The sequence below is a fragment of the Sapajus apella genome, unplaced genomic scaffold (assembly GCF_009761245.1).
Source record: "Sapajus apella isolate SASKATOON/1434 unplaced genomic scaffold, GSC_monkey_1.0 scaffold190, whole genome shotgun sequence".
In the NCBI taxonomy this organism is placed as follows: Eukaryota; Metazoa; Chordata; class Mammalia; order Primates; family Cebidae; genus Sapajus; species Sapajus apella.
The window spans coordinates 139,453-164,749 of record NW_022437130.1 but is presented as its reverse complement, the minus strand read 5'-3'; the positions used below and the strand labels follow the sequence as shown (position 1 = coordinate 164,749).

Genomic DNA, 25,297 nt, shown 5'->3' with positions numbered 1-25,297 from the left:
TCACAGAACAACACACTGTCTGGTTAACATTCTACCTTTTAAAATCTGACTGTCTGACTTTGATTGGAGATGCATTTTCTATCCATGCTTTGTCAGCCCCTTTTACTCAGTGTCCACGTGGGAGGAATACTAATCTGGTAATTAACGTGTTTTGTTCCAACAATTTCACATCTTAATTTATACATTTCTGATTTCATATGTTTCTTTAATTGTTTATTAGTGTGTACCAGTTGTACAAGAAAATTGATTTTGGAGGGTATAAGGGTTTCAGTCATTCTGAAGTACAGTCATCTCTGTATCTGCCCTTAAAATTGCCAAAATTGTGCTTTTACTCCAGCCAAACCCTGGGGTTTTGGGTAAAGTCATTCACTGTGATTATACCATCAGGACCAATTCTGTTTGGAAAAAGGTTTATCTACAGTTAGTTCATTGACAATTAAGAAAGACAATATACAAACAACTCTCTCATTTCAAATTCTGCTGTTGATCCTTTTTCTCTTAACTGTTTTTTTCTGAGCCAGGCTCTGGCTCTGTCATCCAGGGTGGAGTAAGTGGTGCAGTCTTGGCTCACTGCAACCTCTACCTCCTGGGCTCCAGCCATCCTCCCAATTAAATAGTACAGGCACACACCACCACACTCAGCTATTTTTAGTAAAGACCGGGTTTCACCATATTGCTCAGGCTGGTCTTGAACTCCTGAGCTCAAGCCGTCTACCCATCCTGGGATTACAGGTGTAAGCCACCATGCCCAGCCTCCTTTTCTCTTTACCCTTGACTGCCTGCTCCTCTTCCTCCTCCTGCTCCACTTCTGTTCCACTGGTCATAGCGAAGAGTGAGTCAGAGGTACTAGGGGGGCTTATAAAGACACAGATTCCTAGGCCCCACCCCTAGAGTTTACGATTCTGTAGGTCCAGGGTATAGCCTGAGATTCTGCATTTCTAACATATTCTCGGGTGCTGCTGCTGTCACTACTGCTGGTCTCAGTAGCACCCAAGGAATTATTGTCCTATATACTTCTTTTCCTTCCTCTTCTCCTTCCCTTTCCCCTTTTCTTTCAGATCCATATTTCATGTTCCTCACAATACTTTTCTGTTCCCAGAGCAGTAAAATATAATAATCTCGCTCTATCTTGGGCCACTAGATTTGTTATCCTGGTATTCTTTCACCTCTCCTTTGTAAAAGTTAACTTACACTTCCTGCTCAATGTAGCTTAGCATCTGGCTGACATGTGATGCAGAGATCTCCCTATCCACTTTGGCAATATACGTGTAGAGAACTTGGAACATGCTGAAAGGTATCCGGGGTGGCCCACCATCATGGTCACATAAGACCTCACACACTATCTTGAGAGTTTTGGTGATAGTCTATAAAAGTTAGATAAAATGAGGAGAAAGTTACTCTTCCAGGCAATAGTCCTGAGATCTGTTTAGATACAAGAAAGAAAACAAAAATATTGCTCTTATAAAATGAAGTGGGAACAATTTAAGACTCTAGAAAGCTTGAAATTTTTACATTCAAATGTCACTAATTCATTCTAAAAAATATTAAGTATTGCGTGTGTTTATTTTATTCAGAGGTAGGTCTGAGGGTATCTCAGAGGAAGCAGAGAATTGAGGATAGAATCACAGAATGTCAGCAGTAGAAGAACCTCATATAACATTTAATCCCACCTCCCTGTTTTAGAAGGAAAGTAAAAAGATACAATTCACCTCACGGTTTCCCCTCTGCAGTTTGGGAGACAGGTACAGCAGAGGAAACCTAGCATCTACACAGTGGGCTAAGTAGAGGGAGGGTTGGAAATTGACTTTCCAAAGTCACTCTTTGTTACTGTGAGGTATGGGGATAAGGGAAGGATTTAGACACATCACTAACTGGTGAGGGCTGTGAAGTAAACCACCAGAGCCAGGGAGCAGATAGGTGAGCCTGACAGAGACTCAAGGAGGCCCTGGACACCACTGAGAACTGAAATGAGCCAGTTGGGGAGGCATCGTCAGGTTTTCACCAATCTGGTAGAGATGAGACCAAACACTTAAGTTGCAAGCAGCTATTGACCAGGGAGATGGGCACTGCCATGGAGACCAGAGATGCTAGAGAAGACTGAGGATGTGGGAAACCCTTCACTTGACTGCTCTGTGGTCCTAGAGTCACTTCTCTCTGTCTACATTCAGCTGCCATCTTGGAGAAGAGAGCACGGTGAAGAAAAACCTGAAACACCAGGAAATTTACCTTTAGGCTGTTTCAGTTACTGCATTAGACTAAAATTTCAGGACTAGACTGAATTTATTTATTTTCTTATTTGACCCTTTGTGGGTGAGGTAGACCAAGAAGATCAGAATTAATTACAGATAAAATTTTAAAGGTACATTTCCCCCAAAACGTTTCCAAATGTGGGGTGAAAAAATCTGTAACCCTATGAGAATTTAACAAAATAAATCCACTTTCTTCTCATTTGTGATTTTCCCAGTCCTGATTGAAAACTCATAGGCCTCTGCTGCTAACTTTCCTTTCCTCCTTGGAGGATAGTGATTTATTCAGTATATAAATGCTATAAAGGACAATGAAGAAAAAAAGAGCCACAAATGTTCTTTTGTTTACTTCTCTCTAAAGAAATGATTATTATGAAGGCTGTAGGGGAATCTATAGGAAAAGTTGGGCTACAATATTTCCGCTATATTTTCTCAGAAACAAAACTGTCAAATATGCATTCCACACATATTTGAGAAGAACAAGATGATGTTTAGAAATGGTGAATGATTTGAACTACCTTTTCATACCATTTGGTTTTGGCAGAGGCAACTACTCTCTCAAAAAACTTCAAACTTGTATGTGTCTCAGGGATTCTACTAAAAAACCCCATTTTTGATTCATTTTAAGTGATTTTAACAATGTTTAACAATGGAAGTCCACATATAAGATACTCAGGCTTTCAATATCTATACATATAAACTGATTTCAGAATCTTTTGCTTCAGAACAGCAAAATGTCTTTTCCAATACCAAACAAGTCAAATTTGGAAAAGGTGTGAATCCGTATGAACATCCTGCATCCATGGAGACGTCATGACTAAATTCAGAAATAGCCACATCTCTCCTTTTTTTGTTTTCTTATGCCTGAGTTTTGCATCCAATTCTGTCTATTACACAGTAGCTTTCTATAAGATTGTACCCCTTTTTAAAAGTGTCTATTGATATATATATTCTAGGTGTCTGGAAGTCTTTTTCTACAGCTGGCTCTTGTTTGTCTCTGGGAATATGAATGGAGGGAGTGGAGTTAAAATAAATCTCAGGGCAATATTCATAAATAATCCAAAGCTACACTATAGTCAGCTCTTCCTAGAGTCTGATGATAGTGTTTCCCTCTCTCTCTCCTCCTCCTAACTCCTGCTTCTGCCTGGGAAGCACTGAAATGACCTTGATTTAGAGAGGAGAAGGACAAGATGAGAAGAGGCATGTTTATCATCAGCTCTGGAGAATAGACCCTGTGTACAGATGCACTGCCCTTCCAGGCCCAGAGGGAGATTTCCCTTTCAGGAACAAAAAACCATCAAGCTAACTTACAACTCCCAGAGCACTGGAAGCGAGGGCTAAAAACTTGAGCCACTCAATCTCCTCCGTGAAGCGACCCACATTCATCACACTATTAAACAGATCTGTTGGAAGATTCAGCGCCTTCCACATCTGGGCCAGCTCATCTGCACAGATGATCAGTCTGCTGGCAACCTGCAGGTCAGGAGACAGACACAACACAGAGGATGTGGGAGAAGTTGAGACAAGACCCTGGGGAACACCCTGCCCCCAGGCCAGGTCCACATCTCCCAATACATGGCAAGGGGCGGGAAGGGGGTGTTAGGAAGGTACAAGATGGCTCTCTGTGGCAGTTATCTTTGCAAATCCCAGTGCTGAAATATAATATATTAATTTTTAAACTTTAGGTGTCAGAATTGTGCAAAAGATACACATTTATATTTTAATTTCTTATGATGCTTTTATCTGCTATCATATTCCTAAATTGTTTTATTCCTTATATGACAACAGTCTGAAAACAAAACCAAGAGGTAGAGTGCTTACCTGAGACCACTAATTAATGGTAAAACCAGAGCAAGACATAGGTCTGTTTCTTCCTCATTGCACTGAGTTCTTAGCTGTAGACCTCAAGTGCATCCCTCGTGCTTTCCCAGGAATGATATGGGGTATGTGGCTGACCCATGGGGATCTGGTCTTGATGCCTTTTGTTGCTTGATCCCGGGTACTTTAGAACTCTGTCATGATCACTGCGCAAGGTACTTGGTGGATAAAGTGCAAGAGGGTGAGTGGTTGCTGTCCACCAGTGCAACAAGGGCACAGATGCCCAACGATGTGCTCCAACACCTTTCCTGACCCTCTGATTCTAGTGAAATGCTAAGCCTCTAGGACCAAGGCAGTTGGCCAAGCCAGTCCTAAATCACCCAAAACCTCTCTATCCTGGATCATAAAGCAGGGTATGGTGATGCCAACCATATTTCCTGGTAATTGGCCAAACCACAAAGTTTCTCAAGCCAGACCCTCCTCGTGCATCCATTCACCAAGCAGCTCCTGGGATGATGTGGCTGTGAAGAGGCTTACAGCCTCTCCCTAAAAGCTAAAAACTATATCTGGACCTGGGATAGTTGGGGAGCTAAAATATGCCCTTCCCCAAACTGTGACTGGCATCATATTTTGGTCTTGATCAGGAAGGGAGACACTGCTGAGTGACTGAGGACCTGCACTTTTATGGAGAGATGGGATTAGCATTGCATTGAACCCCTGTACATTCTGCCAGCTTCAAGGAAATCTGGGATGACCCCACCAACGACTCAGCCCACAGCCTATTTCAAAATTATCCCCATTTCTCTAAGGGAAGATTTACTTTCAGTCCATGGTTTAGTGCATTTTATGGTGGTTCTGAGTGGTCAGCTGACTGGCAGAAGAACAGTGGGCTTTTGTCTGTACCCACCCAGCCTCAACACTGTCCCTACATTCCCTCAATGCTGCAGCAGGGCCCTTACCCGAGAATGCAGGGTCTTTAACAGCTCAGGTGTTAATTCTGCCCAGTTACACAAACTGACTTGCTCAGACTGCTCTCTCACCGGAGGACTCTCTCCACGGCACAGGGCCTCAAAATAACTACAAGAAAAACAGAGAGTAGGAGGAGCATCCTGTACGCCAGTGGCCTCTGGCTGTTCTAGCAATCCTTCCTCCTTTTTCTGAGGGAAGAAGGTAGAGAAGGGAACCCTTGTTAAGTGGCTTCTGTGTGTCAGTGTGTTTAGTTCATTTACATCTGGGAAAAGCCTGAATGTGTTACTTTCCTCTTAGGGCATAGAGAATGCTTTGAGAATACAAAGCTTTGTTCTTCTCTGAGGATGAGGAAGAACCAAAAGTTTGGATATGCAATTCTCTGGAGCATATTGGGGTCAAGTTTTTTTTTTTTTTTTTTTTTCCAGTCATAACTGAGTGTTTAGTACCCACAGATAGATAATATATTACGTATGTACATGTAATCTTGGGAAGAGAAGTTGGAAGAGAACTAAAGTAATGAACATAAGAAAGGGGAAGACAGCACAGGAATGGTGGTGAAGGCCTGTAATCCGGTGACTTTGGAGGCTGAGGCTGGAGGACCACTTGAGCCCAGGAGTTTGAGGCTGCAGCAAACTGTAATTGTGCCACTACACTCCAGCCTGGGTGACACAGTGAGACCTCCACCTCTGAAGAAACAAAAAAGGAGGGAAGGGGAAGAGATGGAAGTGTCCTAGGGGTGAATCTGGAAGGGTTTCTGGCTGGAGATGGTGAGACTCGGGGCTTCAAGAGGGAAGGGAGACAGGGTTGGCAGGGCACTGTGCGAGGCTCAGGAGAGAAGACAAGCCAAAGAAGGTTTGAGATGATCTTAAGTTACATGGGGCCTGTGAAAGAAAACTGTTTATCTTCCCTCAAAATTTTCAGTCAAATCTGCCTGCTCCTCAATATTTTGTGGAGTGGACTTTGTTTTGGGGCAATGTGGAACAAGTACGGAGTTCTGTTTCAGCATTGATATAAGATGAAAAGAGGCTGCCTGCAGCAGCGAAACGGACATGAGCCGTTGACATGGGTCACCAGTGCTGTATGGCAGGGCCTGTCTCCATCAAAAGCCTGGTTATTGATGATCCGTGAACCACAAAGTTTTTGTGTTGTAACACATGCCCACCAGAGGACAAGTAAGTACCTGTTCTGACAATGGCTGATCAGAGGTTTCTTTGTTGACAACACATATGTAGGGAATTTCTTACTTGCAATGAATTAAATACATATTTTGTCTGGGAAATACTTTGTAGAAGTTTTATTCTCTAAAATGCTACAGGTTTTAAGAAAATCACATAAAACCATCTGAGAGGTGCTTTTCATGTCTGTATAGAATGGAGGGGCTCTTAGGTCATGCTCTCCTTTTTCACTGTGGTTAAACTACAAAAAAAGTTTTCATGGATGTCTAAAAAATTTATAGCATTGATACAATATGCAAGCAAGGAGGCTACAATAGTGTAATGCCTTCTTACCTCAATGTCAGGGACAATACTAAGCAATGTCATTTTGTTTACTATAAAACAGCAGCACAAGAACAATGAAATGGATTTGAAACTAACGTATAAGATAAAGTCTATCTATCTGACTATGCCAAAGTAAATTAGTCTTCTGATGCTAAAGTTCAATCTTAGAGGCAATATATAAAATTTATAAAGGAAAACTAAACAGGGCTCATTACTAGGCAAAGCAGCCCCAGTTATGTTTCTTTTTATGAGCACCACTGACTTGTGTTCCTTGTAATTGCAAACTTACATCCTAATCTAGCCCAGGAACTCGACAGCACTGGTTCAGAGACTCTGAAAGGCCCCTCTAAGGTGACATTTTGTATCTTCACGAAGGTGTCCACACTTTCTCCCTACCATCTGCGCAGTGCACCAACTCACAACCTCAGGCTGAGGGCATCTTCGTTTCCCCAACTAACTGGCTTTCTGTCAACAGTCTCCCTTACTCTCCCTTTCCTACTGAAACCCTACTAAGCAGGGAATCATCAAACAGTAAAAACAGCCTGAAAATGGTCTGTGAGGTCTAGTGATCTTCTGACTACTGCCTCAAGTTCTAGCTCCCCAGTTTTAAGCAGGCAAGTTTGTCTAAGAAGCAATTTCACAGCTGAGAGGCTTTCTGTGGAAAGCTGCTTCATGCCTGGCCCGCAGAGATTGCTGTGTAAGCTTCATCTACTGAGCAGCCTCTGGAGGTCCCTCCTGAAAGAAGGCACCCGTGTTTAGTGTTTGAGGCGCACTGTTTTCAGCCATGCCTGAGGACCACAACGCTCTGCTTGTCCTTTCTCCAAAATGCAGCGTGTACTGTGTGGACATCTTGATGTTGGCAGAACAAATCAGTTCAGAGAAACACTAAATAACAATAATTTCCTTAAAACAAGTTACAAAGTATCTTTGGTTAGGTCCAAGTATGAGTTTTAACAGCAGAAGAGGCAGTGTCTCTTTAAAGGGGTGAACTAGCTGGACTGGTCCCACTCAATCCACCTAGGGCTGTAGCTTCCCTTCCCAGGCTGCACTGCTGCCATCCAGTGGTGAGAGAACGAAGAAAAAGCAGATGAAGCTTTGGAGATTACAGCTCTTCTTTCCACCGGGACTGGGAAAAGCAGTGCAGGGAGGAGGTGGGTGTGCATATGCTGGTGTCACACGATCATCTAACTCTTTCTACTTGCCCCAGGACACGGCCTATTGACCTGACGTCCTATTTGTCAATCTGGCTCGCTTAGGGGAGGCATCCCATCCTCACCCAGTTAGATGTAGTATCTATGTGTGGATTTTAAAGCATCAAAGCAATGTGAGGGCAAAACCCACAAAGATGATGCTAGTTAGTCCCGACCCTGGCTTCAGCCATGACAACCTCCGCGGTTGTCCAGGACCCTTTCTCCTGGCCGGTCCTCTAAGGAGGGGTGAAGGCGAGAAAGGAGCACCTACTCGACCCCAAACTGGAGGAGGTCCTGCGGCTGCGCCAGGATGGCGGTTCTGGCAAACTTCTTCAGCATTTCCGGCAGCTCTGGCGGGATGCATCTTTGCTCATCTGTTTGGGCCATTTTCTTTTATTTGGAAGGAAAGGAGGATAAAATAATGATTAATTTTAGACTTTGCAAAGTATTAGAAAACTTATAACGGTAATATAACCACTAAATCTTTAGAGAGGAAAAAATGAATTTTTTTAGAAAACAAAAAACATCAATCAAAAAGAAGGCAAGAAAGGAGCAGAGAAGACATAGGAAAAGTGGACAAATAACACAGTAGGAAATAGTGCATACATATCGGTAATCACAATAAAAATAAACGGGCTTAAATGTGCCAGTTAAAATATAGGTATAGGTACACCTGAAAAAAAAAAACAAAGACACAGAAAGACTCAAGGTAAAAAGGTTTAAATAAGTAAATAATAACCGATAATACCAGGCAAAAGATGCTTTAAGGCAAAAATGCCTTAAACTAATACCAGGCAAAATATACTTTAGGGCAAAATGGACAATTAGGAATAAAGAGGGTCACTACATCATGATGAAAGCTTTAATTGTTAAGACAATAGCAACAGTTCTCAATGAGTAACGCCACAGACATCCCTGTGGAGTAGTCTCACCATGGTAGGTGGAAAAGCAATATATTGTTTGTGGTGACATGTGTAATATTACAAAAAAGAGTAAGGAATGATAAATACAAATTCAGAATGGTGGTTACCCCTGGTGGAGGAGGGAGAGGGTTGTCATTAGGGGGATACAAGGGTCTCGGGACTATTAGTAATGTTCTATGTTTTAAGCTGGATGGTTGCTGCCTAGATGTTTGTTTTGCTTTTTTAATACTTATATTGTGTATTTAGTTTTATAGGTATGAAATATTTCATAATTTAAAAAGTTACTCTTTTAAGTTGTTTCTGATGACTTTTCACACCATTTTATCTGTCAAAGGGCCGGACTTTATTTGCTCATATTGTCTGCACATATATAAATATATATTCTTTGTGTTAGAAATACATAACATTTGCCATTTTAACCGTATTAAATGTATAGTTCAGTGGCATTAAGTACATTCTCATTGTTGTGCAACCATGACCACCAACCATCTCCAGACCTTCTTCATCTTCACCAGCTGAAACTCTGTACCCATTAAATACTAACTCCCAATTCTCCTTCCCCACAGCTCCTGGCAACCACCATTCTTCTAGCTCCGTGAATTTCACTACTCTATCATATAGAATCATATGGCATACAGTATTTGTCCTTTTGTATGTGGTTTATTTCACTTAGCACAATGTCTTCGAGGTTTATTCATGTGGTAGCATGTGTCAGGATTTCCATTTTCTTCTGATCCATCGTCAGATGCGTTATCTATTGCACCCCTGGTCCTGAGCTGAGAATTTCTTTGTTCTTAAGGCTGAATAATATTTTGTTGGATGTATCACATTTTATCCATTCATAGGTCAATGGACATTTGGATCATTTCCACCTTTTAGCTATTGTGAATAATGCTGCTATGAACATAGGTGTACAAATGTGTTCAAGTCCTTGCTTTAAATCGTGTTGTGTATATATACCCAGAAGTGGAGTGGATGGATCATATGGTAATTGTATTTTAAGTTTTTGAGGAACTGCCATACTGTTTTCCACAGTGGCTGCACCATTTTCTGTGTCCATGTATTTTGACAGGATCTTTTAGTTGTTGTGCAATTGTTTAATTCCTCTCCTGGAGTCTCAGATAATGTCATGTAAATGAAAAGATGCCCCAATCCTAATTAAAGAACGTTCCACGGCAACAGTAACAATGTTAACTCTTGGTCATATAACCTTGCTTATGTACCATGCTAGTATTACCTCTTGAAAGCATGAGTTCTGCATGTTTATTATTTAACAAATGAATAGGTGCCTCTTTTGAATTAGCCATGCTCATATTTCAAAGATTTCCCCCATGTTCACCTCATTGTCCACAATTCTAGGGACACATGGCTCATTTCCAAACTGGCATGTAAACTATGTCCCATAAAGTTGCACAACATGAGGCCCTGATTTGGAGATCTGGTGTACACACTTGGGGGTCACCTTAGCCCTGTCTTATGTAAGTTTGTGAAAGTCTTTATTTAAGAGTAAGTATCATAATACCCTACACCATTTTCATCCTTTACTTGTCCTTCCTACTTTTTTTTTGTTTTTAATGGAGTTTCACCCTGTCACCCAGGTTGGAGTGCAGTGGCATGATCATGGCTCACTGCAACCTCCACCTCCTGAGTTTAAGCAATTCTCCTGCCTCAGCCTCCTGAGTAGCTGGAACTACAGGTGAATGCTACCACATCTGGCTAGTTTTTGTATTTTTAGTAGAGATGAGTTTTCATCGTGTTGGTCAGGCTGGTTGTCCTTCCTACTTCTGATCTCATTGTAGCATTCCTATGATTCAGAGATTCAAAACATACAAACAAAGGCTCTGAGGGGTGAATCCACCATAGTTTCCAATATAGGATTAGGGCTATGTTTCTCTTGAGTTTCCGTTACCATTCCTGATGATATTCGACACTGCACTGGCCTTTTCCAAAACAACACACAGGGCTGCTATCCTTCATAGCTAGTTATGGCATAACATCCAGAGGGCAGATGAAGCTATAGTGAAGAAGCACTCTTGACTGTGAGGCTGGAGTCCAGGATTTTGGCCTTGGGTCTATTTTTGACTAATTATTTGATCCTTAGGAAATCTTTAATCCAACAAAACCTATGTGTTTTATTGGAATTGTGCTGAATACTAGGATACCTAAATAAATAAGTCACACACTCTGCTTCATGGAGCTCACAGTCTAGTGGAAGAGAGTGACAGGAAAATCAGTGACTCAAATAAGGCATAATAAGTGTGAAGAAGCGTACACTAGATATAGAAGAGCAGAAGAAAAACTCTTGGATGAAGTATCTAACATCTGGAGGTAGGAGAAGGAGGTCAGAAAATACTTTTCAAAGAGTGGTGATATCTGAACTGAGACCTGGAAGAATCCAGTTTGTTCATTGCTGTATTCAAGCACCCAGAAGAGTGCCAGGTACAGGGTAGGTATTCAATAAGCATATGCTTGCTTATGAGAGTAAAGAGAGAATTCCATGTAGCTAGAAGGACTTAGGCAAAGATGTATGGTCGTCAGAAACATGACGAGTTCAGGGAACTCTAATTATGGAGTTCTAAAGTGGGCAAAGCAGGAGTGGTTGGGCCTAAGGCTGGAAATACAGCTCAAGGCTTGGGCTTTGGAACTTTTTCTTGAAGGCAATGGGGAGCCACTAGAAAATTTAAGCACAAGAGTCACACAGTCAGTGTCAGCTTGAGGTGCCAGTTACCAATTTTTGCCTCTCAGCTCCAAATTCACCTTGTATTTCCTCCTCTGCAAAAATTGAACTAGGTCCTTTAACATTTTTCCCTTGCCAGCCGCCATAATGGTAAGCTTTGTTAGTACAGGGCACTGGAAGGACTGGAGGAGGAAGAGGTTTCTCTTGGGAATTTAGGAGTGCTCCTCTTGCTAGGGTCCAGGAACTTGTAGTTTCTCCCATGCGGGGATTCTGTAGCACACAGCTTTTCCAGCATCTGGTTCATGCAGTGTGTGATCTCCTGAGTACCCAACTGCTGCAGTACACAGAGGCCAACAGTGACCCGTGGCTAGCAGTGCCCCCAGCACCTCTTGGGAAGCTCTGTAGCAGAGGGCTGCCAGTGAGTCACCTTTGTGTGAATGGCTTCTCTGGTGTTTCAGAGAGTAGACTTTGCCTGCCTGGCACCTCGGCAATTTCTCTGCTCCCCAGTCAGCTGTGGCCATACCCTCTGCACCAAGCTCTGGGAAAGGTTTCCTCGTTGGGTCATCTGTCTCAGGGGAGGGATTGCTCCTTATATCCATGATTCCTGTATATTTTAGATCTCTCCCAACATAGCAGCCAGTCCTTCATTACTCCATTCCCATCATTAGCAATTCTTTATATTGAGCTTGTTAAAATTACTATATGCTCAAAAATTACTGTATGATTTATTTCTCTTTGTTGTACTCTGAAACCCACGACTGACAGCTGTGTGGATGGGCTGAAGCGAGAGTGGTTAAGCTTCAGGCAGAGAGCCAGGTTAGGAGAATATGGCAGCACTTTTGACAACTCTCAGGAGTTTCACTGCCTTGAAAAGTAATTGTCATAGAGAGAGATAAAAGAGACAGGTATTTAGGAGATAGAATCTACAGGATTTGGTAACTATAGAAGGAGGAGGAGGAAGAGAAGGTGGAGGAGGAGAAGAAAAAGAAAGTGGAGGAGAAGGAGGAGGCAGTGAAGGACAGAAGAGTAGAGTGACTATCAGTTTTGAAGCTTGGATGACTGGGTGCATGGTAGTGCTACCCTGGTAGAAATGGAAAACACTGAAGGAGGGCCAGGTCAAATTATCCTCCCACGTTCCCATTTACTTTCAGGAGTTCCATGCACTTTTGAGTCACGAAGAGTTGAAATTCTCTAAGTTAAAGAGGCATCAAAGCCCAGGTTTTCTGCCTTTGGGCAATATGGGCCACTTGTTCACCTCAAAGAAGTGGGAGAAAGGTCCATTCTAAACTTTCCTCAATTCTAACATTTCATAAAGTTCTTTTCCATTTTTAAAGCTCTTGGATGGTAGGCCTTCTTAAATTATACAGAGCTCATCCATACCACCAACTCTTCCAATTCAATAAATTTCCTCTTAAGTGGAACCTACATGCCTCCCAATGTGAAATGACAGGCCAACATATACCTGCCAAGTGCTGAAGAATGCAGGTCTTAAAATAGACTATAGTCTTGTTTCTGGAACCTCTCACTTGGTTTTATTCGTATGGCCTAAACAGGGCTTCTGTTTCATAAATGAAAGTCTCCAGTTACATGAATGAAAGGCTCCAGGCCAGAATCTCAGAGGCTGTTTCTACCAGCAGACTTGGAGCCAAGCACCAGGCAGCTGCACATCCCTGTTTGGGTTTGGGATGTGGCTGCTCTTGTTTGTAATGCATTCTCCCCCTCTTAACAGGTTAATTTTTCCTTTTGAGGTCTGCTCAGCCTTCCCTGACCACCCTGTCTGTTCCACTGTACATACCCTATCAGAGCATCACTTACCTATCGTTGGTGTGATTCTTCGAGTAACATGTGCCTCCCCCAGCAAACTCCATGCCAGGAAGGGTCAGTTTTTGCTCACTACACCATCCCAATGTCTAGCCCAGTGCCTGGAACTCAGTGTTCAATAGAGACTAGTAAAAATGAATGCGTGATAGCAGTCTATGAAGTCCTAGCTATAAAATGAATGAGTGACAGCAGTCTATGAAGTGCTAGCTATAAAATGTATCAGTGATAGTAGTCTGGGAAGTGCTAGGTCTCATTGGTCCTCATGACAATTCCCCCAAAGCTATTTCTATATCCATGTTTCTGATGAATACACAGAGGTGTGGCTCCTCCGTGAAGGGCTCTGTTTCCAGACTCTTGAGTCTCCCCATCACTGTCCTTCAGTTAAGAAACCGTAGAATAGTATTCTGGGTACAAAATACGCACACGATTTGGCCAGAAAGCCATAATTCCCCTGTCCCCTCCCCCGCCCGCCCCCCAGTCACATTCTCTTAAAGATCTCCTTGCTTTCCCTCCCCCCTGCTCTGTGAACAAGGAGAGGCTCCAGGGGCGCCGGGCAGGACTCCTCCCTCAAACCCGCTCAGAGCCCTGCCCTCCCTCCACTTCCCCTCCGGGGTGGCTACCTCAGGCTCGCTCCCAAACCGGCTGTCTGGCTTCAGGCGACACCTGGCGCCTGGCCTCAAGGGAGAGATGTGGGGAGAGACCCAGTGCCTACCACCCTTGGCAGAAGGAGACCAGTAGAAGCTAGGCGGGGAGGGCAACAGCAGCCGGGGAGGCAGCAGTGGTGGGACCCTACCGCCGTTAGCTTTAGGACCGTGATCGCTCCGCCTTCTCCTGGCAACCCCTGCAGGGGCTCAGCTGCCAGGTCTCTGGGGGCGCGCCGGGTGTGACGTCACAGAGCCTCCCGGTCCCCTCAGCAGAGGCGCGTTCCCAGGGTCGTCACAGAGCCTCCCCACCGCCTCAGCAGAGGCGCGTCCCCAGGGTCCTCACAGAGCCGCCCCGCCCCCTCATCAGAGGCGCGTTCCCAGGGTCGTCACAGAGCCGCCCCGCCCCCTCATCAGAGGCGCGTTCCCAGGGTCCTCACAGCCTCCCGGCCCCCTCAGCAGAGGCGCGTTCCCAGGGTCGTCACAGAGCCGCCCCGCCCCCTCAGCAGAGGCGCGTTCCCAGGGTCCTCACAGAGCCGCCCCGCCCTCTCAGCGGAGGTGCATTCCCAGGGTCTTGCTAGGGCGCTCCTGGGGGAAGCTGAAAGCTGCTTTGGGCTTTGCTGGTTGTGAAAGGACCAGATGGCCTGGAGGGTGAAGGATAGGGCGTTAGGAAACCTGGGCTGGGGGCATTGGGGGTGGGGCAGAATGTGTAGCCATTTACCCTGCACTTTTGGAAGTGAAAGAACGAAAGTGGAGCTTAACTTGATCTTTTGGTTTGTAGAAAGTGGACAGGTGAGAAGTCTTGGAGAATCATAGTAAGAAACACTTCTTACAGCACGTGTTTTGGTGTCAGGAATTGTTCTAAGTGCATTACACACATGAACTCATTTCGTCTTTACTGTCATCCCATGAGGCAAGTACTGTTATCCCCATTTTTACAGACGAGGGAACTGGGCACAGAGAGGTTAAACTTGTCCGAGGTAACAGTCAGCAAGTGGTAAGAGTCAGGATTTGAACCTGGTTTTCGTGGTCCCAGATTCCTCACTCTTGACCTTATAATGCTAAGAAAGGGGGATGTAATGCGTAGGAACAAAGCCTGAGCTGCCTCCTGGGGACAACAGGGAAAGACAGAAGGTATTTACTGGATAGAATATGGTCACTGTGCTAGGGCACTTTTACAAACATGATGAGAATGTCTCACAGTAACTCTGAAGGTATTACCTTCATTTTAGAAATAAAAAACAAGCATAAGGCTTTGCATAACTTTGCCTGTGATCAAACAGCTGGCAGTAGGGCCCAGGGCCCAGCTTGACTCCAGGGCTTCTGATTTCAAAAGTTTTTTTTTTTTTTTTTTTTTCCCTGAGACAAGGTCTCACTCTGTCACTCAGGCTGGAGTGCAATGAGGTGATCATGGCTCACTGCAGCCTCAACCTCCCAGGTCTAAGCAGTCCTCCCACTGCAGCCTCCCAAGTAGCTGAGCCTACAGGTGTGTGCCACCATGCCAGGCTATATTTTTATAAATGGGGTTTTGCCATGTTGCCCAGGCTGGTCTTGAACCCCTGGGCTCAAGTGATCCAACCACGTTGGTCTCCCAAGTATTAGGATTACAGGTGTGAGCCACCACAGCTAGCCTCAATACTGTGCTTTTTAAGCACAAAGGAGGGACGAAAAGCCCCATCTTTCTCTGCTACACCCCTTGTCACTTCACACGCATTTTAAAGGTGCCCATTTCATCATCTAATCTTTCAGTCCATTTATTCAACAGTGTGTATTAGTCTAAATCAATTAGTTCACCCAGGGCCTTCAAAGCTTTCTCTGGTTGTGAGATGAAAGCCTTTGTCTCTCCTTAAAGCAATTTTAAGGATCAGTGAACAAGTAGGGGAACTAGATTTTTGGTTTATGCATGCAGAAAGCTTTTCACGGCCTGCTGCCATTCATTTATAAAGAGGCCACTCTGCTGGCATTTGTCAAAATCCTGCAGTCCTTGTATATCTGGAGAATCCTGGATGATCTGGGGATGGCCACTGCCCACAGGCAAGATCTGGGGATGAAGGAAATCTACTTAACTGGCTATCACCTGCCTTTCTGAGGCCTCTGTGAAGGGGCTGCCAGGTGTTGGTGTAGGCATCTGACCAACAGGATGTGCCTTAGGATGGGAGGGGGAGGCTGGAGGCCTGAGGGCTGCAGGTGCATCTTCCAGGATAACAAGAGTGCTCTGGCCACTGGGGTCTGTTCTATGTATGCACATGGGATGAAGGCGTGCCAGTCTATTCCTGCTTTTATGCAGAGTAAATGATATCGACAGGAATGAATAATAATTATCTTTGTGCAGAAGAAGGGGTTTTTCAGACAAAGCACTAGCAGCTGGAGATGGAAGATGAAATAAAATAGAATGTTAGTGTAGCAGGTTAAATGCAAGGGAGGAATTTCCTGACACTGTCTAACTGAGGTGGTTTGATGTCTGTCTCTAGGAGGCCAGGTTGAGAGGCATAGGTTAGATTATCCCGGATCTATCAGTCAATAAATAGGATACAATCAAGAGAATATAATTTTACAGGGAAATGATAATAACACAATTCAGGAAAGTTGCTTTCTTCTAAAACAGAGGTAAGAGTAGGAGAGGGAGGAACACATAGATGTTAGTGGTAGTGGTCTAGCTTTTGGGGTGGATGGTGGATTCATGGATGTTTATTATGTTTCAGTAAAACAATCTGTCTTCAATATTACAATAAAATCTTTTATTACATAAAATCTTTTATCAATTAGGTTACGTTGTTTTTTGTACAAATGAAAATTGACTATATCTTTTCTCATCATTTCCCTTTTTCTGCTAGGTAATTCTCATCAACATACAAACATATTCTAATTTCTCCCATCATTTTCCTCTTCAGCTTTGACCCATTTCTCTTCTTCCTTTTATTGCCAAGTTCTTTAAAAGAATTGCCCATACCTGCCACCTCTCATTTCTCTCTTCCGAATCTCTTTTGAATCTATTGAAACCAGGCTTTCATCCCCATCACTCCACTGAAATGACTTGTGTCAAGGTCCCCAATGATGTGCTGTTAAATCCAACATCATCTCTTAGCCTCAGCTCAACCTATGAGCAGCATTTGACCCTGTTGATCAACTTCACATGCTTGAAACAGTTTTTCCTTGGATTCCAGGACAAGTGTGAACGCTTGCTTTTTCTCCTTCCTCATTGGCTGTTCTTTCTCAGTCCCTTTTCCTTGCTCTTCCTCCTCTCCCTGACATTTTGATCTTGGAGTGCCCCAGGATTTACATTTGGACTTCTCTATCTACATGAACTCTCTTTTTGATCTCATTTAGTCTCATGTTTTGTATATCAAATTTATGTCTTCAGCCCTAATCCTTCCCTAGACATCACAATATAACATCCACTGTCTACTTTGTCCCACTGAATATTATTAGGCTTCTCAGGCTGAATACCCCACAACTGCACTCCAAGATTCCTCTCCAAATCAGCTTCTCCAGGCTTCCCCATAGCAGCAAATGCCAACTGTAAATTCCAGTTGCTTAGGCTAAAAAACCTTGACATTATCCTTGACTGCTTTTTCTCTCACACCTTAAATCCACTCAGAGCAAATGCTATTGGCTGTATCTCCAAAAGTCATTCAGAATTAGAGCACTTCTCTCCACGTCCTTCACCTTGGTCCAAGCAAACCTCATCTCTCACCTGGACCATTACAGTGGCTTCCTAACCCATATCCTGTTTCTGCCCTTTCCCTTCTGTGGCCTGTTCTCATCACAGCTGCCTAATCACTTTTTTGGAAACCTAAGACTAATCATGTCATTCCTCTATTTAGAACTTTCAGTGGCTCCCACCTTATGCAAGTAAAAGTGAAAGTAACCCACAAGCCCTTAAACTCTCTGAACACATCATTTTCTCTTTTCTCCTTCACTACCCTCCGGCCATGCTGGCCATCTTACTATCCCTCAGAAAGGCCAGACCCTCTCCTGCCTCAAGACTTGCACTTGAATTTCATCTGCCTGGAACATGATTTCCTCAGATATCCACATGGTTCACTCCTTAGCACCTTTGGTTTGTATCCAAATGTGACCTTCTGGGGGAGTCTTATCTGATTCTTTTAAGTGGAACACCAATATCATTTCCAACGCCTCCCTTGCTTTACAGTCATTACATACTATGTATTTTTAAATTTTTGCTCTATTAATTTCTCTTTTTTTTTTCACTGGAGGGCATGGGGTTTTGTTTGTTTTAGTCGCTGCTGTATTTCTGGAGCTAGAACAGAACTATGCACATAATGGGCACCATAAATATTTGTTTCCTGAGTTAAATTCTCTTTTGTTTTCTCTCTTTCCACTTTGCTTCCCCTTCCTTCCTTATTCCAAGAGGCCCTTCTGAAAAATGATACTTCAGTGTTGTGTCAGCTTTGCATGTTCAGTATCTTAGGGACTGAAATTCTATTTGGCCTAATAATGACAGGTCTGGCACCAGAGAGTGAGAATCTTGACTGCCTTCTCTACCATCTCAACATTATAGTAAATATCAACTGTCTCATACTAACTATGAGCTCAGAAAGTCAGTTCTCCCTATGCTGTGTGCCTCCTGACTGCAAGTAATCCACTTGCCTTGGCCTCCTAAGTGCTGGGATACAGGCATGAGCCACCGCACCCGGCCTGCCACATAATTTTAATCACAGGAATGACTGCTCCTCATATTCACAGGTCTCACTAACACTTAACAGGGATGATGAGCTTATACATAGGGCATGTACACCAGCGGGTGGAAATGTTGGAGGCTGTTCTTAGAATCCTGCCTACAACAATATGCCTCTTTGTAAGAGAAAATGATGAGAAGGTCCGTCATCTCTCTTCCAATTTGGAACCAGTGAGATGACAAGCGTAGCCACTCATTATGGTTGTGGATTCCCTCCTCTTCCTGCAACCTCTGTGTGTAGTCTTTTTCCAGAACCTAGGAGAGTAACACCTTCCATGCCCACTCAATTAAGAAGAACAAACCACAAAATTCCACACAAGTAAAAATGTCTACCCAATCAAATTCTATTTCCTTAAGGACTTGAGTGATTGGAGGAAAAAAAGAGAATATTTATCACTGGGAGGTGGGGTGAGTTGTGTGGACAAGATTCCTCCCTTCTTAACACCTGTGTCTTCTGTGGCTGCTCTGATTCTCCTTAGGACTGCCCTGGCCCATATGGCACCTTTGCATACATTAGAAAAGGGTGGTTGCTCAGGGATAGATGTAGCCGCTTGGGCATATGGCCTGACAAGTAGAGTAGGAGCTGAACTTCAGCCCACTCTCACCTTCGGAAAACTGCTTGGTTTTCCTGCCTCCTGAGCCTTCTATTTCTATCCCACATTATTCATCTTCTAAATAATGCACAACACTCCCTTGTTCCCCACCATTACCAAAGGGGGAAAAAAAAAAAGAAAGAAAAACCTCAGTCCTTGGTTTTCTCTCTGTCTTCCCTTCATTCTTATGAGATCAAGGAAGCCCAGGAGATTCATTCTATCCTCCTATGGATAGAAGTTTTTCAGCTAGCTTTCTGCATGGATGACTCAAATCTATACTTAAAGTCTTAACCTCCCTGCTCAACTCAGTCCCATGTCCAAATGTCCTGGATTTCATTCAAACAAGCTCACAAAGGGCACATCATCTTCCCCAAGGCTGGCCCCATAGTGCTGTCAGTGGAGACATCCTCCTCCCTGTTATTTCACTACAAACCTTAGAATCACCCTTAGCCACTTCCCTCTGCCTCTTCTCACACAGCCCATCTGCTTCTCACCTACAGGCCCCGTGCCTTTGTCTGTTTCTTGCCAGTCTCACTGCTCCACACTGATCTAAGCCCTTAGCATCTTATATGCACCTTGTGTTTCAACGATTTTCTGATCATGGTCTCCTCCATTTCCTCTCCCAGTAGTTCTCAACTTGGGCGTAGTTTTGCATCCCTAGGGTACATTTGGCAATGTGCGATGACGTTTTTTATCAGCAAAACTGGGGGTGGGTTGCTGTTAGCGTATAGAGGGTAGGGGCAGGGCTGTTGCTAAGCATCCTACAAAGGAGAGGACAGTCCCCCAAACAAATAATTATCCTACTGCAAATATCAGTTGTGCTGTGACAAAGAAACACTGAACTATGCCAATTCCTACAAGCTTCCTGAATGTTACAGCCTTACTCTTTTTTTTTTCCCCATTTATTTTATTGCATTTTAGGTTTTGGGGTACATGTGAAGAACATGCAAAATTGTTGCATAGGAACACACGTGGCAGTGTGATTTGCTGCCTTCCTCCCCATCACCTACATCTGGCATTTCTCCCCTTGCTATCTCTCCCCAGCTTTCCACCCCCCACCGTCCCTCCCCTATTTCCCCCCAACTGACCCCAGTGTGTAGTGCTCCCCTCCCTGTGTCCACGTGTTCTCATTGTTCAACACCCACCTATGAGTGAGAACATGCGGTGTTTGATCTTCTGCTCTTCTGTCAGTTTGCTGAGAATGATGGTTTCCAGGTTCATCCATGTCCCTACAAAGGACCCAAACTCATCGTTTTTGATGGCTGCATAATATTCCATGGTGTATATGTGCCACATTTTCCCTATCCAGTCTATCGTCGATGGGCATTTGGGTTGGTTCCAGGTCTTTACTATTGTAAACAGTGCTGCAATGAACATTCGTGTGCACGTGTCCTTATAGTAGAACGATTTGTAATCCTTTGGATATATACCCAGTAATGAGATTGCTGGGTCAAATGGAATTTCTATTTCTATGTCCTTGAGGAATTGCCACACTGTCTTCCACAATGGTTGAACTAATTTACACTCCCACCAACAGTGTAAAAGTGTTCCTATTTCTCCACATCCTCTCAGCATCTGCTGTCTCCAGATTTTTTAATGATTGCCATTCTAACTGGCGTGAGATGGTATCTCAATGTAGTTTTGATTTGCATTTCTCTGATGACCAGTGATGATGAGCATTTTTTCATATGTTTGTTGGCCTCACATATGTCTTCTTAAGAAAATGCACTGTGTACATATTGCCTCCTCACTGGAAAAAAAAATATATTTCCCATTTCCTATATCCACATGTCTACTTCTGCTTAAGATGATCTCCCTCTTCCTTTTCTATGCCAGTGTATCCTCCCTTTCTCTTAAGGCCCATAGCAAGATCTCCAGCCTGTGTGCTGGGCTAGTCTCCATTTGTCTCGCTAGGTCCACTCTCTAGCCTCCCTTCTCTAGCCTGGTCTGCACCAGAATTGTATCCCCTGGGCTTCTTTGCTCTCTAATAGCTGGTTGGATTTGGCCTGTTGACGGTATCAGCAGGTGATCATATATTGGGTATGTATTCCCCAGCTCCCAAACTGAGCTTCTTGCTTTGCATCCGTAGCCTCAGCTACTGTCTAGCACTCTATCTTCCGTGAAACCAGTTCTCATGTGGCTCCAATAACATCATTCCCTCCCTTGCCCTTTCAGGTCTAGGGGTGGTAATGGATTCCACAGTTGCTAGTCCCTAAGCTCACCACTGTGATTGGTTCACTCAACTCTGCCCATTCTCTGGTAAATAATTCCGTAGTTAAACTCTCTTGAGTATGCCATCTGCTTCCTGCTGGATCCTCAGTGATGCTCAGTCACTTGAGGATTCTCTCTTCTCTTGGCTGTCATACAAAACTTACAGTTAGGACCACTCCTCTGTCATTCAGCATGTACACCTTGATACTGCTGTGATCCACTTATATCTAGTATTTTCATGATTTCTACCCATGTTGCAAACTCCATGGGTCAGGGCTATCTAATGCAACATTTCCACTCTCCTCACGTAGTGTCTGCTCAATCAGTGTTTACCAATGAAAATTATAATAGAATTGCTGGCAAGATGACTGAATAGAAACAGCTTTGTTGCACAGCACCCAGCAAGACTGATGTAGAAAGCGGAATATCTCCGCATTTCCAACTAAGGTACCTGGTTCATCTCATTGGGACTGTTTGGACAGTGGGTGCAGCTCAAGAAGGGTGAGCCAAAGCAGGATAGGGAGTCGCCTTACCCGGAAAGCCCAAACTCTAGTCAAGGTAAGCCACTAAGGACTGTACCCTGGACTCTGGCCCAGATACTGTTATTCCCGTGGTCTTCACAACCCTCAGACCAGGAGATTCCCTCTGGTGCCTACAACACCAGGGCAGTGGGTTTCCAGCACAAGACAGGGTGGCTGTTTGGGAAGACACCAAGCTAGTTGCAGCAGTTTTTGTTTGTTTGTTTTTGTTTGTTTGTTTTTATAACCCAATGGTACCTGCAATGCCAGTGAGACACTTGTTCACTCCCCTGGAAAGGAGGCTGAATCCAGGGAGCCAAGTGATCTGGCTTGGTGGGTCCCACCCCCACAAAGACTAGCAAACTAATTTCCACTGGCTTGAAATTCTCACAGCTGGCACAGCAGTCAGAGCTCGACCTGGGACGTTTGAGCTTGATGGGGGGAGGGCCATCTGCCATCACTGAGGCTCCAGTAGGTGATTTTAACATCACAGTGTAAACAAAGCCGCCAGGAAGTTCTAAATGGGTAGAGCCCGTGGCAGCTCAGCAAGGCCTCTGCAGGCAGACTGTGTAACTAGATTCCCTCCTCACTGGGCAGGGCACCTTTGAAAAAAGGAAGCAGCCTGTCAGGGACTTATAAATAAAGCCCTCACCTTCCTGAGACAGAGCACCTGGGAAAAGGGGCAGTTGTGGGTACAGCTTCAGCAGACTTAAACGTCCCTGCCTAACAGCTCTGAAGAAAGCAATAGATTTCCCAGCACAGCATTTGAACACTGATAAGGGACAGGCTGCCTCCTCAAGGGGCTCCCTGACCCCCATGTATCCTGACTGGGAGACACATCCTAGTAGAGGCCAACATATGCCTCATACAGGTGAGCTCTGGCTTGGAATCTGGTGAGTACCCTTCTGGGACAAAGCTACCAGAGGAATAAACAGACAGCAATCTTTGCTGTTCTGCAGTCCCCGCTGGTGACTACCAGGCAAGCAGGGTCTGGAATGGACCTCCAGCAAATACCAGCAGACCTGCAGCAGAGGGGCCTGACTGTTAGAAGGAAAACTAACAAACAGAAAGAAATAGTTTCAACATCAACTGAAAGGACATCCTCACCCTTAACCACACTCTACAAGATGAAATCTCCTGAGACAGAGTCAGGGCCTTGGGGAGGAGGAATACAGGGTGATGGGCCAGGTCTCCAGGTCAGCCAGGCAAGGGGAAGAAAGAGTGGAAGAGACTGTGAGGTTTGTTTTTTGATGCTGACGATGATGAGGGTGTTTCTTCTAGGGTGATAAGAACTACGGCCCAGGGCCAGTACTCTTATCCAGTAGCAAACAATAGGCTGCCGTTAGGGGTCTCTCCAGAATAAAGGGACATTTCTATAGTGAGTCCAAGGTCCCTGTAAGGTGGTTTTCTAGGTGAGCTACTCCAAGAACATGAGTGGATATAGGAGGTGCAGACCAGCTGGGTGCTGAAAGAAGGGAGTGGCCACCAAGGGGCTACATTCTGGCAACTGGTGACCCTAATTAGCTCTACTCACCTTCACACCTGAACTTGACAGTTTGATTTTCCCTGACCTCCTGGCTTTGGGGCTTGCTCTCAAATTTGGGGAATGCTGCATCCCTCTGGTCCTCCGGGGGGATTCTCCTGGTAGCAACTTTGCTCGCAACGTCTTGGCTTCCCAGGCCAGGCTGCCTGGTGGAGAAGGTGGCTGGATGGGGAGCAGCTGGCCCCTTCTTTCTTCTCCAGAAGGTGATAGGGCCCCCAGGACTGGTGCTCTTGGTTCCGGCTGAACGCTTGCGGCCTGCAGGGTCATGGAGCTGGAAGTCTTCTGAAGGACCGGGGTTTGCGGGGCTATTCTGGGCGAGTCCCTGTATGACTCCAGCTTGGACTCCCTCAGGGGCTGAGGCTGGTGTTTTGGGGCCCAGGCTGGGGAGCCACCTCTCTGGGGACTGGAGCAGTTCTTGCTCTTGGCTGCAGCCTCCAGACTGTCCAGTTTTGATGCTTTTGAGATTGCATTGGTCACCTCCCTCCTGATGTCTGAATTGGTGGCTTTCGTTTCTCTCCCAAATGATCTGTGTGGTGGAGAGGGTGAGGAGAGGGGAGAATAGAATGATCATCTGGTTATTCACAAACATGACTCATCACAAGCACGGGTTCCAGGGATCACAAAAGCTCACAAGTTAAGAGCAAGTAAGAGCATCTTTCTCTGCAGTTTGCCCAGTTCCCCAAGCCAGAGCACAAGCAGTCGTTCCCAACACATCCCTGTCCTGCAGCCCTGCCCAGAGCCCTGCTTTCCCTACACTTCTCTTCTCCACTGGTGCCTCCCTAGCTCAAACCCCACCACCGGTGTCCCATGTCCACTCTGCCCTCTCTAATCTATTTTCTATACAGCAACCATAGTTGATTTTTGAAAACATAAATCATGTCATTTCAAGCCCAAGGATTTTCCAACAGTTTTTCCACTACATTAAGAACGAAACTGAGCCCCATGAGATGGCCCACAGAAATGCCTGCTCTGGCTGCTCCTGACTTGTACAATACCCTATCCCACCACCCACTAGGCTGCGGCCACACTGGCGTCCTTCTGGGTCCCATGGGCCTGCCTCTTGGTTCACAGCTTGTATACGCTATCCCTGCTGTTTGGCGCACACTCTCTGAGCTTAGCCTCACCAGCTAACATTCCTCTGCACAGGTCTGAGCTCAAATACCAAGTGCCTCAAATGGCTTCCCTGCTCCTCTATTCTCATCAGCGCCCTCCTGGAACAGACGTTTTCCAGTTGGTAACGTGTGTGCTTGTGGCTCTGTCTAAGCTAGAAAAGAGGTTCCTGTTGGGTCTGGGCTGGATGGGTGAACAGATTCTGCCCTGGAATGAGGAAGGCAGCCTTGTTAGAGCAGTCAGGACACTAACCAGGGAAGAGACTGCGTAGATACTGAGAAAGGCGGCGACACTGAGTTTTCCAGTCTCAATACCCGTGTGTCATATTACAATAGGAGAACAAGACAAAACACCCAGAATTAAACAACACCCTCCAAACAGCCAGTTCTTCTGCCCCATAAGATGATTCAGAAATTCAGGACATTTCTCAATAGCATCCCCTCTTTCCTTGCAGGACATTTCATGATGGAAAATGTAGCAAAGCCTAGACCTACCTATTAGCACTGTCCAAACCTGGAAAAAGTGGGAAGGGTGGAAAGACTGATAGTAGAATGCTATACACACCAAGCTCTCCCTCCCCAAGCACTTCCCTGTCACTGTGGTCCCACCCTGCTGGCTCCTTCCAGCTTCCCTGGTGCTGAACATCTTTGGCCTGTAAATTCCCTCCCACCCCCCAGCCCTGGAGTACACTGTCAAAGCTTCAGGTGCTGTCCTTCAGGCTTTTTAATAGTGGCTAGTACCACCAGACCCTGAAGGCATGGAATCTGTTTCTGTTCACTAAACAGAAGGAAACAAAAACCAATCCGGGGACAAACTAACATCTACTGAAAATTCCAAAC

At 44.8% G+C, this 25,297-nt stretch overlaps 2 protein-coding genes across 2 annotated transcripts in view; both read right to left on the bottom strand.

Annotated features, from left to right (window-relative positions):
* Nucleotides 1-205: 205 nt before the first annotated feature.
* Nucleotides 206-14,056, bottom strand: ROPN1B (rhophilin associated tail protein 1B). The gene is made up of 6 exons (XM_032269242.1): nucleotides 13,764-14,056; nucleotides 7,994-8,112; nucleotides 5,024-5,141; nucleotides 3,558-3,719; nucleotides 1,192-1,364; nucleotides 206-395 (listed from the first exon to the last, which is right to left on the bottom strand). The coding sequence occupies exons 2-6, from the start codon at nucleotides 8,107-8,109 to the stop codon at nucleotides 329-331; spliced, it is 636 nt and encodes a 211-aa protein (XP_032125133.1). The 5' UTR covers nucleotides 8,110-8,112; nucleotides 13,764-14,056; the 3' UTR covers nucleotides 206-328.
* Nucleotides 14,057-23,179: 9,123 nt separating this feature from the next.
* LOC116543579 (myosin light chain kinase, smooth muscle-like) overlaps nucleotides 23,180-25,297 on the bottom strand; it is a 6,530-nt gene continuing 4,412 nt past the window's right edge. The window contains exons 4-5 of the mRNA XM_032269241.1: nucleotides 24,953-24,971; nucleotides 23,180-23,874 (exon numbers count right to left, since the gene is read on the bottom strand). Coding sequence (XP_032125132.1) covers nucleotides 23,322-23,874; nucleotides 24,953-24,971 — 572 coding nt within the window. The 3' untranslated portion in view covers nucleotides 23,180-23,321. The remainder of the gene's footprint in view (nucleotides 23,875-24,952; nucleotides 24,972-25,297) is intronic.